This window comes from Corvus cornix, chromosome 3 (assembly GCF_000738735.6).
Source record: "Corvus cornix cornix isolate S_Up_H32 chromosome 3, ASM73873v5, whole genome shotgun sequence".
In the NCBI taxonomy this organism is placed as follows: Eukaryota; Metazoa; Chordata; class Aves; order Passeriformes; family Corvidae; genus Corvus; species Corvus cornix.
Genome location: NC_047056.1, coordinates 53,080,307 through 53,098,957, shown reverse-complemented (window position 1 = coordinate 53,098,957; position 18,651 = coordinate 53,080,307). Strand labels below are relative to the sequence as shown.

At 40.2% G+C, this 18,651-nt stretch overlaps 3 protein-coding genes across 9 annotated transcripts in view; 2 read left to right on the top strand and 1 right to left on the bottom strand.

The window, feature by feature from the left end:
* Nucleotides 1–5,483, top strand: part of TMEM181 (transmembrane protein 181) — a 36,860-nt gene extending 31,377 nt beyond the window's left edge. For all 5 annotated transcript variants that reach the window (XM_039569017.1, XM_039569019.1, XM_039569018.1 and 2 more), the window contains 2 exons: nt 687–753; nt 1,649–5,483. In XM_039569017.1, coding sequence (XP_039424951.1) covers nt 687–753; nt 1,649–1,727 — 146 coding nt within the window. In that variant the 3' untranslated portion in view covers nt 1,728–5,483. The remainder of the gene's footprint in view (nt 1–686; nt 754–1,648) is intronic.
* Nucleotides 5,484–8,373: 2,890 nt separating this feature from the next.
* DYNLT1 (dynein light chain Tctex-type 1) lies at nt 8,374–13,613 on the bottom strand. Its single transcript, XM_010400154.2, has 5 exons — nt 13,503–13,613; nt 10,703–10,744; nt 9,401–9,524; nt 9,118–9,195; nt 8,374–8,793 (listed from the first exon to the last, which is right to left on the bottom strand). The coding sequence occupies exons 1-5, from the start codon at nt 13,527–13,529 to the stop codon at nt 8,723–8,725; spliced, it is 342 nt and encodes a 113-aa protein (XP_010398456.1). The 5' UTR covers nt 13,530–13,613; the 3' UTR covers nt 8,374–8,722.
* Nucleotides 13,614–13,687: 74 nt separating this feature from the next.
* SYTL3 (synaptotagmin like 3) overlaps nt 13,688–18,651 on the top strand; it is a 37,418-nt gene continuing 32,454 nt past the window's right edge. For 2 of the 3 annotated variants that reach the window (XM_019290176.3, XM_010400125.4), the window contains exon 1: nt 13,688–16,189. The gene's annotated coding sequence lies outside the window, so the exon portion shown is untranslated. Of the gene's footprint in view, nt 16,190–16,212; nt 17,070–18,651 lie in introns of those variants that run through there. The other variant, XM_019290172.3, reaches the window with a different exon arrangement.

Here is an 18,651-nt window from a genome sequence, read left to right as displayed (position 1 = left end):
GTCTGCTGGGTTACAGAAATACTTATTCATAGACAGCAGAAGGTAAAAGGCTGCCAGGAAAAAGATGCTATGGCAAATTGCTAGATTGGATTCTACTTGCATGTAACTATGAACTGCAGCTAAGCAGCATAGATTATGCAAGAAATAAAGGCCTTAAGCTAGAGGGAATTGTCATAAACAGCAATTGGAAAGTACATGTTTCTTTTCATCTCACCATAAAGGTACAAGTCCTTCCTTCATCTCTTACAAGGTTAGAAAATAACTGGATAATCACTGACTTGCAGTCAAGGGATTCCAACTTTGGTCTACTATATTTGTAGCTTAGAAATAACCAAGAAGGCTGTGCTTTTTAAATATATATGAAATTTCGATTAAGAATAATCAATTTATGTGCAGGTTGAAATATGACACAAGAAATTGCACAGGGGAGGAAATGAACTTACCCAACATGGAGAATATCTGTCTAAAAATGAGATAATTATGTTGTCTCCTTAACTCTTAAGAGCACTATAATTCTGTGGCTGAAGGGTAGAGAATTTAAAGGAGAGAATTCCTATTTGGATACAGTGTTGTTGAACTGTGGTTGTGACTGCCTTGGAAGTTGTTGTGTCTGTTGCTACAGTGTTGAGTTAGAACTACAGTCACATATTTAATGCACTAAATTAACCCATATTTGTATTTTCCAGAATCACAGTTGAAAGACAATCCTGCTTTTTCTATGCTGAATGATTCAGATGATGATGTGATTTATGGGTAAGATTATAAAATACCTATGGAGAGTTACTTTTGGTGTGTTATTTTTGTAATACTCTTTGACATATTAATTAAGTGAAGGGTTTGTTAGTGAAAGTTTTCTGCCTGAAGAATAGAAATGTAGCCTTTTCTGAGACAGAAATACAATGAGAATGCATGTTTTTTCTTCTTTTTGGTTTCTGAAAGGGAGTGCCGTGGCACTAATACAGACAGGTAAGAAAGTATTATGATGCTGGTAGGTCATGGAGTGAAAGCAGCAAGAGCTGTGAAAGGAAAGGGCTTCCTTTTTACACTGGGAAGGACAGCAGGAGTCAGATGGAATTAGCAAAGAGGCAGCTCACATGTAAATGCTTCAGGGAAGGAGAGTGGTGCTTCTTAAGTCTCCAGCACTTACTGAGTTATGAATAATCGAGTCTAGCAAAACTTCCTTGATTTGTGTGCTTTTGTGTAATACGAGAATTATAGTAGCACTTGAAACCCATCCCAACCCAATGTCTCTGTGCTAGACAGTGAAACACACCCATGATGTTTTCACCTCTTACCAAAGATGCTGAAGTGACTGGAACAGTGAGGATGGGACCAACACTGCACTAACCTGAACAAGTCCATGCTGGGATAGCTTGCCTTTGGTTACTTAGATGAGTAGTGGTAGTGCCAGCTTGCTTCTGTGCAAATCCATGTGAAAAACGGCTTTCACTGGAATAACTTCTATTACGCATTGTCCTCTGGAGAAAAATCGTATGTTGTTCACAGCTCCCATAAGGAAGAAAAACAGATACCAGCTTCTTACCCAAGTAACAATTTGATGCCTCAATGTAGTTTAGAACTTTACTGTTTATTTCAACTTCTATCTGAACACCATGTTCAAAAGTTTCAACATGTGTCTGTTTCATAGGAGTGACTATGAAGAGATGCCCCTTCAGAACGGCCAAGCTATTAGAGCCAAATATAAAGAAGAGTCAGACAGTGATTGATTGAATAGTTTCAATTTAGACAGACTTGTTCATCTGGAATTCAGCCAATTCTGAAGTTTTCCTAGATGGACAACTTCCTTGGCTTCCTTACAGTCTGCTGTCATCCGAACACCAACTCCCAGGAAGGACATCCTGCTTCTGTTTCTGTTTACAAGGATAAAACTGAGAAAACAAATGCTGTAATGCTTGTGTTGAAAACTGAAGAAACCAAAATTTTTACATGTCTTAAAAAATGCCTGATAGCAGGATGTCTGTGGACTAAAATCTTCATCTATTTCCATTTAAAAGTCTCACAGAGTATATACTGAGTTTCAAATTGCTTCCTTGCTGCTTGGTTTTGGTTTTTTCTTTTTTTTTTTTCTCTTTAGGGTGATGTACAGCATACTGCCATTCATCTGTGGTATTTGCATTAGCTGTTTTGTATACTGTCCACTGCGGTATGAAGTGCCTCATTTCCCTTTCAATTTTCTACCTTAACCTTTTGAGCTGGAGGCAGGGAGTGAAGTGGTCTTTTTTTTTTTTTTTTTTAAAATCAGTGCAAGAAGACACAAGCTTTCTATTCTTCCTTCAAATAAGTGATATAGATTTAAGGCCATTTTAAAAATACATTTCAGTAAGTTTACTGGATTTATAAGTGCAAGATATGGGCAAATAGTCAAGTTGTAGTGAGCCAAAAAAGTCTCAGTGGTGCGAAATTATTTGTACAATATATGTTTCATGACATGCTTTACTGTCACAGCAGAAGTGTCTCTACTGGTTTTTTTAAACAGCCCTTTCAAATGGAAGTATTTCAGCAACAACAAATCTCAGAAGGAAGCCAGTACTGGCTTCTTACTGGTCTTGTATGCTGGAGGAGATTGTTACTTGCAGAGAATAGAGTATGAAAGTTTTCTAAGGAATTACAATTTCAAATTTCCAAACATTTCATTTTTAGAGTTCTTTTTTCTACATGAATTTTCCCTTAAGTTGTATTAATAGATAGTTACTCTCTACATGCTAGGAACAATTGTGGTTGCTCATGTATTGAACGTGCCTGAGAGTCAGCTTGTGAACTTGTTCTATGCACAGTTCAGCTTCTTTGTCATACCAGTCACCACCTGTATGATGGGAACTTTCACTAGCACATTTTGTGATTATCTGTATTCCAGCCTGTGCTGGGACAAAGTTATATGGGAATTAAGTATTCCTTGTACAATGCTGCTGCTTCTCCACTTAGAAGTTGTTTTTCTCCTACACCATTGTTCAGTTCTTTATTTAAGATATTTGTTTGTAACTACTTTTGTTTTCAGATACTTTTCTAAAAGTATCTCCTTTTTTCATGTATCTGTAACAGAGATTTACTCTTGTAAAATTTCTCTGCCCTGCTGCTGTAGAAGACTCTCAAAAGCACTGTTAATCTACTACAATATGGTGCTGGGTTGCACTAGGGAATTGTGCTCATCATTAAAGTAGTTTAAGCAGAATGGTGCAATGAAATCCTGCTAGACTTGCTGAATCATACTCGAGAAAAAGGAGATTCGTTGTGCTTTAATGCAACGATTGCTCTAGACTGTGCCCATTGCGATAACCTCTTGGTGGCTGTTCAAGATCATGAAGGGGAGACTTCACAAGGCAGCAACTCAGAGAGGACCAAAGGAGCTGCTTTATGTGGTTGTGCCCTTACTGTCGTAGAATAGTTCAGACTAAATCAGTGCTCTGATAAAGATGTGTCTTGAGACAGTGTGTGTGTGAGAGAGAGAGAAGGAAAACTTTCTAAAATTATGTAGAGCTGTGAAATTTTAGGAGAGTATCTGAAACCTTTTTGTGCCAGGGATCATTTCTTTGTTAGAAGCCAAAGCACTGTTCTATGGCTAAAGCAAGGACATTGCTGGGGAGGAAGAGAAGGTTTATCCCTTTAACTTCTTAATTGATATTACTTTAGAAGAACATACAGGAAAACATTAAAGAAGTATTCCAAGTTAGTAGTGATTTTCTTTCCAGTGAACTCTAGTAAAATGTATCCTCAGAACTTTTTACATTCTTTTCATAGGGTATGGGAGATGTTCTGTATCCTAAAATTGTAGAGTCCATTCTCATTTTTACTATTCCTGAGATAACTCTCCCTATTTGAATGTGCAGAGTTAGACTTGGGAACCAACTTGGCACTGTTTACATAAGCCAAATCCTTTCAAGTTCCATTGCAGTAACAGTGCGTACAAGAAGTAGGTTTTCAAAAACTGATACTTACACGATTCTTATATACTCAGATATTTTTCCTCTGATATTGTTCAATTCTCTCCTAAATTGTTATGAAGAGATAAAATTTGACCAGTGTGCAAAGTACACTTACGTTTCTTATCACAGTCTGGTTGTTAACTGGTTGTTACGGTTAACTCTGAAACAGTGCTATGCTTTGGGATTTCATTGACTAAAAAGCTTATTTTTAATCTAACTTGGAGATTATTTTTTCTAAGCTGTTTTCAACCCATTTCTCTTGCTGTTTTGTTTGAATAAACTTCACTATGTAACTACATTTGAAGTGGAAATAGAAAAGCCAAGAATGGGAAATGTGTACTTAAAGTAAGTATCTTACTATGAAAATAGTGAGAAAATAACTTTCTGTGGTCATTTTTAGAGATTATATTTAAGCAAGGTTTGCCATGCAAAATAGCCTTCTATTTTGGAAGTGCTACAGTGTTATGGTAGCTTGGTTGAATCACTGTTGCATCAAATTCAATATACAGTAAGATGACAGAAGCAGTGAAGCAGGTGAGGAACTAGTTTTGCTAGCAAGACTCCTCTTATTTCCATGATTGAAAAGCAGAGACAGTATTTGAAGAATATTCCAATATGGATTGTAAACAGCTGAGGAGTAGGTGGCATAAATTCACTTCTGAGTAAAGTATTGAAGTCTAAGGGTCAAACAGAAGAAATCTGTTTAGGAAGCTAGCCTGGCTTTCCTTTTATTTCTGCTAAAGTAGTTATTTCCATCACTACTGCAACTGTACAGAACAAGACAAGTACACGAAAAGGCCCCACAGCATACAGTGGTCCTGCTCTAAAGGAGACATCATACATCAAGTAACTGCAAGACTTCCATGTACACAATGATTGCAAGGGACTTTTAAGAAATCAGTAATTGAGCACAGGCCAGTCACAGCAACTACTTTCTGTAGTACTTGCTTTACAAACACAGTTGGTGTTGAAATTGGTGGAAAACTTTCCTAGGACTGGCAAAGAGGAAGCCTAAGGCTTAACACCAGTGAGAAACAGCTAGTGCATTGGATCTGTGGTACCAGTACTGGGGAGAATGGTTCCAGCTAGGAAAGACTTTTGTTTTTCTCTGAGCCAAATGACAACAACATTTTATCCATAGTCACCTAATTTCCCCACCCATTTCCTTTTGCTTATGCCAGTAATAACTTCTGCATCACTGTAAAAATTTTTTTAGGAGTTTGTAAATATGTAAAATGAAAATATGGAAAAATTGTGTACCAAAATGGTATAAAAATGTGTAAGATAAATGCTCTGTTTAATGAGAAGCTGTAATAAAATGCTGCTTTGAGAAAGTGTGCATGAGGACATGTTAAATATTCTGTGTATCTGTAAGTTGTGCTAATAAGAGCAAATTATCCATTTATGTTGTAAAACTTCATGCTAATGTGGAATATGAAGGAAAACTTGAGTATTTTACTTCAAGGAAGTTTCTTGGAACACTTTATGTGCATAATCATTGTTAAATATGTTCATAATAAAGTTTTATATCTTTATATTGTATCCTAGGTTTATTTTCCTTCTACTGAATTTTACTTCTCATAAACTGTTTTCATGACTTACACATATATTTTCAGTTTACATGCATTTTCTTAAGCATATTTAAATTTGGTTAATTGCATAAGGATGGGATCCAAGAGGCTGTGTCATCACAGATGTTTTATATTGTTTGTTGGGGGATTTTTTTATTACCCTGCCTGGACTTCAGGGTGGAAGGACAGGTTGCTAAGTTTCCTAAATACACCAGCCAGGTTACATAAGGGACCTGGCATTTTCAAATGGCTCAGTGGCTTTGCAAAGCCTGCTGTGGCCATGCTGGCAGTGAGAATTCTCCTGGTGAATGTTAGTGCCAGTAATAAAAGGTTTAGAGATGGTGAAGATGCTGATGTCATTCATCAACTTCTTACAACTCTGTCTTCCAAAAGTCTGCTCATAGCTGGTAGACTGCAGAAGTAATGAGCACATCACTTGCTCTTTGGGGTGACACCATTTCTTGTATAGACTTGAGACTGAAATCTCTGTGCTGAATAAAATGGCCACAAACTTCTGTGCACAAATGGATATGCACCTTACTCCTGGCTGGACTATCAGATAGGGTAGTGCTCATTTAGCAGCAGCAGTTAATCCTGGAGCCATTCCCTTAGGTTTTAGTTAACACAGGTCAGACTCCTCTGTGGCCATGACAGTAAATGGCTTCCCCCTTCCTCCTCCTCCCCTGCAGACTGGGGCTGCCATGCCCCCCATTTCTATAGCTGTAATCATGTGAAGAGCCGTGGCAATAAGCGGGAGACAAGAAAGACTGACTTTATAATTACCTTGAATGCTCCAGCCCACAATTTGTGGGGGTTTTTTTTAAGGCCAATTAATTACCTAGAACAAGGACTCTGCCAGCTCTTCACCCAAATGCTTTACTTTGGCACCGAGATGAGCTGGCCATCAGCCTCTGGAAGAAGTAATTAAAACTAAGGTGTTTGAAGGTAATGAAAATTTTAAATTGGTTCAGTAGAACACTGAAACAGTAATATACAATTGCTATGCAATTTTAAAGAAAAGCACTATTTTAATCATGGGAGGGGGACACCAACACCCAAAAATCCACAACCTCTAAACCCCTTTCTGTAGTCCTAAAACTTACATTGGAAGTACTGGTTATTGCTCACATGAAACCATCTATAAAACTGTAGCTACCTTTCTGCAGCTCAACTGTTTTAATGCAACAGGGGCTTCTCCTGCCATGCAGCCTTTACACTGACAAGCATCTTAAACATTTGGGGTTTTTTTTTTTTTTTTTTTTTGCAGCTCATATAGGCATCAACAAACAGCAAAGAATCAAGGGATTTGCTATTATTAACATGAACAAAGGACAAGGAATGTCTGAATGGCTTGACCAAGAAGCAAACCACTCAAAGTGCACAAAACTGTTTCTTTTAAATGTAAATAAATAGCTCAGTAGGTACTACACTGCCAGCATCATTCTGGTATGATGGAAAGGAGATAAAGTATCTAAACATCCAGCTGAAAAATTTCCTTAGCAACTCAAGAGAGCAAAGATTTATTCTTTTCATGACAAGTTTCTCTCTGACCCTGATGACTGTTTTACGTATGTTATTCAATCTGGTTTTAAAATTTTATTTTTACAGGTGTTGTATCATTTCTGACTGAAGACTGAACCCATACTAAAGCTCTCTCCTACAGCAATGTAGGTATGTGCTCCTCAGGCTAAGGTATATAGCCTGTAGTGCTCACGAGGACATATGTGAGAAGAATGAAGTGGCTTGTCATGAAGGAAATGTGTTTACGGAGCTGTTTGGAAACTGGAATGTCAGCAGAAATACAGAATCCTTACAGCTCTATTAGAAGTCTCAAATCTACCAAGCCCAAAGCTGCTGGTGCATACACCTGTTTTGCCCTCCTGGCAGCAGACATGGATAGGGAGGAAGAGGGTCCAAGCCTTGCCTAGCACAGGGCTTTCCACAGTCTGACTACACTGAGCAGAGTTATCACAGAGCACATAACACTGTGACAAACAAGTCCTCTCCTGTCATTTGAATTTGCAGTATTACATCTTCCCAGCTCGTGGAATCATATTGCTGTATTAGCAATCATCTCTCTCTTAAACAGCTCTAGCTGAGAGCCAGATTCTGAAAACATTAGACAGGGCTTCCTACAAAGAAGCAAATCACAGATTGCTCAGACTGACTCCAGCCCAGGGATGCTCTCCCACATGGGTTTGTAATTCTTTCATTAGCAGTGAGCTACTGCTTGCAGAAGCAGCACAGCCAGTTGCAGAGGTTTTCTGAAATTCATAGCATGCTCCCCTTTCTTTAATTAGCTGACAAAACAGTACCCAAGCCTATGCTGAAAACTTGTTTTACTTGTTATTCTTCTGCAACTTTACACTAGAAGACAAGAGACTTACTCATATTTAGTCACATCACCTCAAGGTGGTATTTTCCCTTTCAGAAAGGATCATGTTTCATCAACTGCCAGAACTCATCACCTTCACCCATCAGCAAAATTAACATGGACTGTAGCAAGTAAGTTCAAGACCTACTTAACACATGTAAGTGGCTGCAGAAGTGAATGATTACCCAGGTGTAGCTTGCTGAGCACTTCCAGAATGTGAAAAATTTATTATCTTTGTTAAATGAAAATAGTTATCATTTTATGCCCTAAATACCACACAAAAAGATTAAACAGGTCCCAAAAATGCAGCCAAGTTGCTTTTTGATAAACATAATGTAATTTTCTTGCAACTTTGTAGTGACTTTGGCAAAATTATGGAAGCGCTTTGTTTTGCGGTATGCACCTCGACTATCTTGAAGAGAACTGAAAAACTGAAACTTTTTCCCCAATGACAGAAGATTTACGTTTAAATGAATCACACCAACGGTTATGAATTTCAATAATTTAATGGTAACCAAAAGTACAAAGTGTGAAAGTCAGTGTCTCATTTATTTTGGTCTTAGAAAAGAAATCTAGAGAAAGTGTTTACACTGCAGCAGATTTCAGTATTAGCACCTTGAAGAGAAGTTCCGAAGTAATAGAAAAGTATAGCAAACACTGGGATGGTACTAGGTACAAACATAAAACATGTAACAGCATATTTTCAAATTTCTACCTTTGAAGAAAAGTTATTTTAAAAATGCATTAAAAACAAGTTGTTCCGGTATTCACAGTTTGAGTGGAGATGGAATCAAGTGCAGGAATAGAAAAGAGAAGAATGAATGATTTCAAGGCAATTATAATGCAAGTCCAAAGGCACTGACAATACAGTACATGGTCTTATTCTCCCATCTCACAGTGCAGGTTCCTGCAAATACAAAAAAGGGCTTCAGAAACAGAAGGAAGTTACAGTGATTAGATGCATGCCCCTATATGCATTTTTATACTTGCTTCCTTAAAGAATCTTAAGAATGAAGCTTTCAGAACAGTCAAGCATTTCATATATAGCCCAGTTAGCATCACAGCCAGATAATACCAAAATATACCAAAAATACCAAATACAAAAAAATACCAAACAGTATGCTATTACTCCAAAACTACAGCACTTGGGGGAAATAAAAGTATGCTGCCTAGTGTTAAAGAGACTGGCATTAAGCTGCAAGTTGGAAAATCCAAGAGTTGTGTTTCTTACCATCACTGGAGTTGTCCCAGAAGCAAGAGCTTGCTGTATGTAGCCCAGCACCATTCTTTTGCATAATCACACAAGTCACTGTTAGTCAGTAGAGAAGCTTTGATTAATTTCTCGCTAACATTAACATTTAGCTCCATTTTTGCTCAGCTTAGCACACACACACAAATATGAATGCTTGTGAGCAGTTTACAGACAAGGTTCTTCCTAAGATCCTCCCCCACCCCCCACCTATCAGTGCACTTGACTGTCCCAGCTTTCACAGAGAAGGGGAAGCTGAGCTCACCGATGTACTTGAAGGGCTTCCCCAGCTTTGTGAGCTGGCTCAGGGTTTGTTCCACCACGCTTGTTGTCCACTGGTTCACTTTGCTGTGCTGGTAGGCATTGCCACCGATAGCACCCTCTATGGCCTGGGGGCGACAAAGAGGTAAAGGAGCTGCGCTGCTGTCAACTGCAAGGCACCCATTAACCCTCTTCAACATGGACCCCATACCATAGAAAAATCCTAAATACTGCTGGTCCACACTGGCTGTGGGAAGTGTTTTCAATTATTAAAAACATGCAGGTCAGAGTCTGAGCCGGGCATAGGGGAAATCACCACAGATCCCATGCTCTGTTCATTTTGTGATATTTAGATTATTTGTAATGTCATACAGCCAGAGTTATGAAAAGGGTCCTGCATTTGAACAGTCCTGAAGAGAATTTAAAAAGGCACAATAGTACAATAGCTCATTCACACATATTCTTCTACAGAAATGAAATTCAGATTTTTGAGCAGAATTTGTTTTGGGAAACAAACCCCCAGATTAAAACAAAAGACCCATGTAGTGCTGGTTACTAACAGAGCAGAAGCCTCCAGCCAAATAATCCATTTTACTTATGAGGATAGTTTCCCCCTTAAGATAGCAATATAAGTATGTTAAAGCTACATGTTCTTCATTGGCACATTTTTTCATCACAGAACTTATTTAAAGAATAACCACAAAATTATTTCGAATTTGGAAGAAACAGGAGCATGTATTAAGGCATGTGTATTCAATTTACAGAGTCTGACCAAAACAGTTACTTTGCAACAAGAAAAAGATTGCACTAGTTTACAAGAGGAATTCCAAATCCCACTGGAAATTTTCTTGACAGAAAATTCAAGTTTCTTAGCAACAAGAGTAGTTCAATCATTCCAAACAAACAAGAACTCACTTTAGAGAAAGGCATCTTGAAAGAACACAGTAACATGCATATGCAGTCTATAAAACACTCCTGTATTTTACTACAATACAAAATCTATTTCTATGGGGCTTAACATAAAATATCCCCCTAGAAATTCTAATAGGGATGCACTGCAACCAGAGAGGGGTGTATGAAATTACTTTAAATATGTCTTGGATTTGCAATATAAATCGCAGCTAAAGCTTGGTATCATTTCCACTGAAGTCCACACACTGGTTAAATCAACATTTAGCTGTACTTTGAGAGCAACCTATCTAGAAATCTTTTACGTATCAGTTATCATATTTTACTGAATGCCTTTTAGTACACAGCAGACAACATTTGAAATTTCACATCAACAAAGGGAAAATGTTTAAATTACCTCTTTAATAATGCTACTGACTTCATCAACAACAAAGGCAGTCTACAAAAGAAAAAGTAGAATTTTAAATAATCAGTGGACACATTCTTCTGTTTATGATCTTCAAGCTCTGTTAAGAATATGCACTCAAAATTTAATTTATGCTTGTCAGATTTCTGGCAAGTCAGAAGATACCAAGTCTGCCTTCATTTGCATATATATGTACTCTGGCTCCTTCTGCCCAGTCAAGTTAACCTTCTTAGAAATACAACAGAAAGTAAGAGATGAACTAGTATTGGCTGGCCTTTTGAGTCAAGAAAGCTTCCCAATTTTAACTTGGAAGCATTAATAACATGTATAGAACTTGTGTACATATATATTCCCCTTTCCCAACAAGCACTAATGTCCGCACATCACAGTGGGCTCACGGAGATAACCTCAGCTTGCAGTTAAATGGAACCGACATCTCCAGGGCATCGATGTGGACAAAATATCAATTCAGAGCTGAAGGAAAAACTGTCATGACAATCTCAGCTGGGGATAAGAATAAAGCTGCCCCTTGGAAATCAAAGGGGAAATGTAGCTAGCTGACCTTCAGCCTTCAGGGAACAGAGATTAAGCACATGGAATCAAGAGAGAGAATGCCCCAACATTCACTAATACCAAAACTACCACCCATTTACATGTACCGTTAGTAGTTTACATTTTCTTGTTTTATTCCCTCTGCTCCTGCTGCCTCCCATGTCAGGGGGTTAGAACAAGCTGCTCCCACTGCTGGGGTGGCCACTCAGGGCCAGGGAGCACTGACAGGGGGAGCCCCATGAGGTACAGCAGCGAGTCACACACCACCCTGTCGCTGCTGGTATCTCACAGTCTCACCTCACAAACTAGGACAGAAGAGCACGTAAAGGCAAACTGATTAATTTCAAAAGACCAAATAAGAATGCAAGAATGAACCTAACCAGGTGTATGTTGACTGGGTTTTCACTGAGAGGTCAGTCAGCTTCCCCAGCTGACAAAAATGAACAACAGCATAATTCATGTGTGCAGGTGGGATGCAGTTACACCTGCTCAGGAGAACTTCAACATCACATTCATAAACCTTTGGCCAGAAGGTCAACAGTCTAGCCAGCTTCAGTGACATGTGACATTCAGAAAAATGAGAGCAACTGATCATTCTCTGTGACAGAAGAAACAGCACACCCTGGGAGACATACTGGGCAATTCCTTTTCTATGCCTATTTGGAGGCACCAACCTGCTTGCAAAATTCAACATTTTTAAAAGCTTTTATGTGCTGTGGCAAATTGCCTTTTACTTTCACCTTCTTGACTTTAATTTTAACATGCTTCACTTATTTTCATGGTACTACATTTTACAGGCGCATACATTTTAAGGTGCACCCATGTATTTAACAAAATAAGGGCTACAGTTACCAAAAAACACTCTCCCACAGAGCTTAAGTTAAGGATATGCATTCCAGACATGCTATGCTGACAGACATGAAGACTGCTGTCAAGCAAGAAGATAAACTGCATACAGTTTTATTCTCCATGAAGTCTGCTCAGAAATGCTTTTGAGTGAGTACAAACATGGTTCACACCAAAGTAAAATGACTTAAAGTCAACCCAGGTTCTCAAAGGTATTTCGATATCTAATTTGTACTGAAACAATAAAGAGATTTGAGAATTTGCTTCTAGGGCTGCTGTTACTTTTCAACCTTCTTCCTTTTTTGGAATGACAAAAATGAACACAAATTCCTGATATCCAGATTTGGGATATATGTGCTGTAACTGAACTATGAAATAATACAACACTACCCGTTTTATCATTATGTCATCTTTTAATAAGATGGCATAAAAACTTTTTTTGGGGGGAAAAATAGTCGGTTACTCTACAGTTTCCCTGTGGTACCTCTCTAGCACAAAGCAAGCAGACAATGTTTCCAACACCTTGTTTAAAATCCCAGGCAACAAATGCCAACTGCAGAGCAATACTACAGTCTTTAGTAATTCTGAAGACGTTTTTGAAAACAGCTGTAAAAATTATGTTCGAGCATGTTAATTGCGTATTTAAAAAAAAAAATTGTCTGTGGCCCTAACACAGGCCAGGCCCGGCCATTGGGACGAGGCTTTTAGAACAGGACAAGCCTGACACACCTTCGCCCCTCTCGCTGCTTCGCTATTGTCTCACCCAGTCACATCGCGGCTGTGCAACAGTGTCACAGCTCACAGACACTGTCCCTCTGCAAAAGCAGCACTGGCTGCTTCCTCCTTAGCGGGGGGACATCAGGGGGTCATTCGGCACCGTAACTGATTGAGACCCTTGATTTATCGCACTCCGTATCTTGTGAATGGGGTGTGACGCCCCATCAGTGCGCCAGCAGCACGGCGACCAGAGGCTTGGACTCCTCTTTCCGCACAGAAACAGCCTGCTCGAGTCTTCCCCTGACCTCAGCGGCACCGGCCACCCTCCCACCACGGCGCTCGGCTCCTCCGGCGGGGGCAGCCCGAAGCCACGATACCCCTCACGCCTTTCCCCCAAGGGACCTGCAGCAGCAGGGGTAGAAGCCAGGGTCGAGGAGCCCAGGGAACACCCGGACAAGGGGCCAGCTCCCGGAGGGCGGTAGAACAAAGGCTGGGTCCGTCTCCCGCCGGTGCCCCGGACGCACGGCTCCACCCTGGGGGAGGGCCACAGGGATGGCGGCGGGGGACGCCGAGGGGTGGGGTCCGAGGCGGACGGGCACCGCCTGAGACCCTCCGCCGGCCCTGAACGGAGACGCCAGGCGGGAAACTGTGCTCCCCCTGTCCCCCGTCCCGTTACCTCCTCTCCCGTCTGGAACTCGTCCATGTTCCCGGCGGAGCCGCTCGCGCCGCCACCGACCCCCAGCACCGCCCCCGCGCCGCTGAGCCCCTCGCCGGCTGCCGCCCGCACTGCGCCTGCGCGTCAGCGCCAGCGCCCGCCTGGGCTGGGCTGGGCTGGGCTGGGCCCGGCGGCCTCCAAGATGGCGCGGTTCCCGTAGCGACAGCGGCCCCGAGCCGGGCGGGAGATGGCGCTGCGTGGTGGTGTAAAACATCCCAAAGCCTGTGGCTGAGAGAGGCAGGGGGTGCTTGTCACGGCTGTGCTTTTCATACGGATAGCTTGGCATTCGGGTTCAGCTACCCAAGAGGTCCTTCCCTGCTTCCCAAGGAGGGAAGGAGAATCTGCATCTTGTTTCTGGAAATAGCTTGAAAAGAAGGCCTGCCTATGTCACAAACAGAAAATCATGGAAAAAACTCTCCCTGTCTTTTCATTGCATTTCCCCCCACCTCAGCCGGAGGGAAGTGACAAGGCAGGTTTGGTGGGCATCTGGCATCCAGATAGGGTCAACCCACCACAGAAGAATATCTGAATTCTTACAGTTCTAAGCAGATTTAGCAGACATAGTAAGAACCAGGAGAAGGAAATTAAAGGGCACACTTGTCACAGTTCCTGGATGTCGTGTGTATGCAGTGTTTACAGATTTTCCAAATCACTGATGCTACCAGCCCCTGAGAGCTGCTCTAGGCAGTCAAAGATGCTGTTCAGACTCAGAGGGGCCTGGATGAACTGCCGAAAGAGTCTGGATGGAGGAAGAAATAACTTACTGAGGACACGTAAAAAGGGCTATATGGAGACAGGAATAACTAGCTCTATAAGTGCAGGACCAGCTCACTTGGTAGCTGTTCCATAGACACATAGAGTAGGGAGGTGTTTAGGTAGAATTTAATCTCAATTTATCGTATGGTGCTGTTAAAAAAAAAGACAAAAAAAAAGACAGAGAACCTGGAAGCAGTATTCCTATTGCCCTCTCTGCAGTAAGGCTGCACAAGGAAAACCCAGGTTTGGGCATTGTATTTCAAGAAAGTTGAGGGAGTTACAGCTCCAGGGCTTGAGGGTGCTGACTGATAAGGTTTGATGTTGTCTCCAGTCTGCTGTCAGGCTCTGCCTCCTGTTTCTCCTGCAAAAGGAGACCCTGACCAATCACCTCACTTTGGGGCTCTGCAGGCACCCTGCGGGCAGCAGCAGCTCCACTCACCCCAGAGGGATACGGTGGGTCTGTGGCTGGATGCTGAGCACATCCTCAGCCCCATTCCAAGTCTTGTGTTTGCTGCTTCCAGAAAGCAGAGACAAATAGGTAAGGGCTATGGGAAGACTGACAAGTGGTACTTGTTTGAACAAAAGCATAAATGGCTTTTATAACCATATATTTGGTTATATTCTTAGCATGTATAAAATACCTCAGCAGTTTTTCACGTCCAGGGATGAGAGGAAAAAATACAAGTTACATATGTGGCAATTAAGTGTTTGATTAAATATTGGGGGGAAGCTGATAGTAGGGCTAATGTTCCTCAGCCTGGATTTGGGATACAACTCATCTGTCACTGTGAGTATTTATAATCCTCAGGTTATTTCTGGCCTCTTCATCAGTTAAAGTTTTGCCTGAAATTGAGGCCCAGATTATCCAAACATGGTGCATAGCTGCATAGCCCTGTGCCCCACTAGCAGTTGCTTCCTTTTCCACGATGCAGCTGAAGAAGGTGATTAAAACTTGACATACACAGGTGGAAATGTTTGAACCTGTTTAGCTTAATGAGGTTATAAAATGCAGGCTCTTAAACTTTGCCATGTGAGTAGAATTGCTGTGCTTATCTTGAAACACCTGGAACAGTTAAGAAGGGCTTCTGTGTTACATGTGCAGTTTGGTAGAGCCAGGAATAAGGAGGAGATTGAACTGTAAGAATAGCCTCTTTTTTTCCCCCCCCAGATTTTGAAATAATTGGGATATGATTTTGAACTTTATTACCCACACTCAATTCTGTAGGAGGCTAACTTAGGATATCCAATCTGAATAATGTTTTAATTTTCAATTGTTATGTGAGATCAGATTTCCAGTTGTGAGGTAAAATAACCTCCTCCTTGCAGATGCATAAAACCAGAATTCTGTTGAATTTTTATCTGTACTAATTGCTTTATTATGCAGACCTCAGTAGAAAACTGTTCTGTTTCCAGGAAAGAACTGTTTATGATACAAACCAAGGTTTCTGTGCAAGTCCTGGAGATATTGAGGTTAGAAGCATTTTCACATTTATGGTGTCAGAAAAAGAAACTATACAGAACTCAAAGCCACTTCTCTTCCTGTGTGTGGCTTGAAGACTGAGCATATTTTGCTATATTAGTCAGCTTTTTTAGTCTCCTGTGCTGAGTCTCCTTTTAATGTTAGAAAAACAAATATCTTTGCTTGTTGCTGGTAACAAAACCAGAGACCTGGCAAAAGCTGTTGTAACACTAGAGCTCTTTGTTAAGTGCATTTGCTTTCAGCTGCTTTGGGGTGCTCCTCTGATCAGTGGTATCGGTGCCCAAAGGAAGGAAAGGGGGTGGAGAACAGCCACCAGTTTTCTTTAAGGAGAGGTAGTTAAATAATTAAAGTGCTACTCATCTTTTATAAGCAGTTTGCTTCCTGGTGTCTCTCTTTGATGGCTGCTGAAGAGGTAAGGATGTCATTTTACTCTATTCTGTATGACATAGCATAGGGGGATGCATTTTTATTTACAGGCATGGTGTTTTTCAAACTGAAAAATATTTAATGGAAAAATGGCATCTGGAACTTAACTGTTTGTGTTGACTTTAGTTGTTTGGTTTTATTTTTACTCTGAATTCTGGGGTGGGATGTTATTAATATCACAGACTTAATTTTGGTAAACCGTTATCAAAGAACTTAAATAATTTTCACGTGCATATGCAGGAATGTGAAAGTTAAACTGCTGCAGCCAGGTAGTACAAAATAACACTTGTAATTTTCTTAACTAAGAATGAATTTATGTGATTGGTCTCAGCAGAATAGAAAATAGCCACAAATTGCAATAGCTTTTGAGACTGGTTTTACTCTGAACTTCCTTAATCTGTTCCTCGCTACTGATGCATTACATCCATCTCCTGGGTTAATGGATGAGTGAATCCAATTATCTCAAGTAAATGAAGACTGTGACTTTAGAAGATCTGTTAATTTATAATTATTTGTCATTATTTTGCTAATGCTTAAGGATCTGAAAGGATTTTAATAATACATTACAGGTAAAATTGCTTTGAGGAAAAGCTTGCTAAGCCAGGCTTTTTAAGTTTAAAAACTTAAAAAAGAAACTGTTTTTGCAAACTTAATCTAGTGTTAGGTAGGCCTTTTGCTTGATCTTCAGTAATATAACTACATACTATTTTATCCTGACAGAAAAAACCCATGGATTTTTGAGGTTGCACTCTGTTCATGCACGAATCCCTCTCCTAAGGCATAGGCACACTGGTCATCCCTGCTCCCTTATAATGGCTTTGGGATTTCTTACGATATTTTCAAGAAGTTACTGATTCATCTGCAAGGTGCCTGACACTGCATTACTTTAAATACAAAATGTAATAATAAATAATGATAAATATATAATTTAAAATAATGCTTGAACAGAATATTTTTTGTGAACTTTGTGCTGAAAAGGAAAGAGTGTTGTGGTATTTACTAAAAAGCTTGTTGCTACTTTTGTTTTTACATAGAAGATGCTCAGCTTTGAGGTTAGCTGACTGTGTAAAACAGCTTGCTAGCTGGATTCAGTGGGTGACCATGAAAGGAGGGCATCTCTGAAGCTTTATGAAGTTGTTTTCCTGTCTAAGAAGGTCATTACTGAAAACACTTCTTTATTACTGCGAAAAGACTACTCTAGTGCAGACAGCTTTAGTGTAAGAGAAAAGTTCTTATTTCACAACGGTAGAGAGCTTTTCAGTCCAGTTTGAACACCTCTGTGAAATGATTACAAGTTCAAGTTTGTTGTGGGGCCAAGGATTATCTCCCATTTTGGGAGTTGTAATACTTTTATAGTACATTATTTATTCTTACAGCTACCTCATCATTAAGCTAGATTTTGAGTTTTCTTTGGTTGTGCAAGAAATACCGACAGAACCCAATGATTGTCAGAGTTGAAATCTTCATGAATGTTAAAAAAGCAGCTGTAGGAGTGTTCAGGTGCAATATTGCTATAGTTGCTGGCTGTGTGGTGTATTTTAAGCTTTACTGTCTGCAGTGTATGATCATCTTGCTCAGTGATGAGAGAGCCATGAGTGGCTTTCCCCCTCTCTGCATAGTGCAAATACTGTAGGATAGAGGGCCCCCGGCACTTTACTCTGCAGTAAGTTTGTTCTGTTGTTTAGTAGCAGGAGATGATCCATCCTTTCCATCCTTGTCCCTGTTGGCACTCTACTGTTGGCATTAGATTCAGCGCTTATGATTTATCACCCAGAATAGGGCATGAAGTGTAGCTAGTTTGAAGTGTCATCTGAAACCCATTTGCCTGAACAGGCCTGATGTATGGAAATCTTTGTGCTCTTCTGTGAAGAAGAGCGGTAATCCTTTTTTAAAGAATTTGAAGGAGACATCAAATAGCAATTCTTTCTGTGCTTGCTTAACTGCAGGTGTTGCTCTTTGTAACTGTTTTACTGTGGCACATTCTTAATAGCTCTGTAAGACATTCATGTATTTTCTATAAGATCACCAGAGCAGTTTTATTGGATCCACTTAGTATTGACTGTCATGCGCTTGCTAGCTTTTACTGATGCTTTAGTGGGATTTTCTGATGGTGTTTGAGATATGCCAAAATCTTAGGAGTTTATGGCAAATGTGCCTTGCCCTGTAGTGGATGTTTTGGTATCCTGTGTAGGGCAGAGTGGCCAGAGTTTGTGCTGACTCCTCTTTAGATTATGTTGACTTAAATCGAGTTGATGGCTTTAAACATGCTCATCAATCCCAGCAGGTATTCATAAGGTAAAAGATGAAAGCAGGTGAAGGATGCAGAAGCCTTTGAAAATGACATATTGTGTTAAAAAAAAATTGCTCAGGCTTTTTATGTTTCAAATGAGTAATTTCCTGTGAAACTGCAGTTGGTAAGGAAATAAAATATGATTATGCCTATCTCTG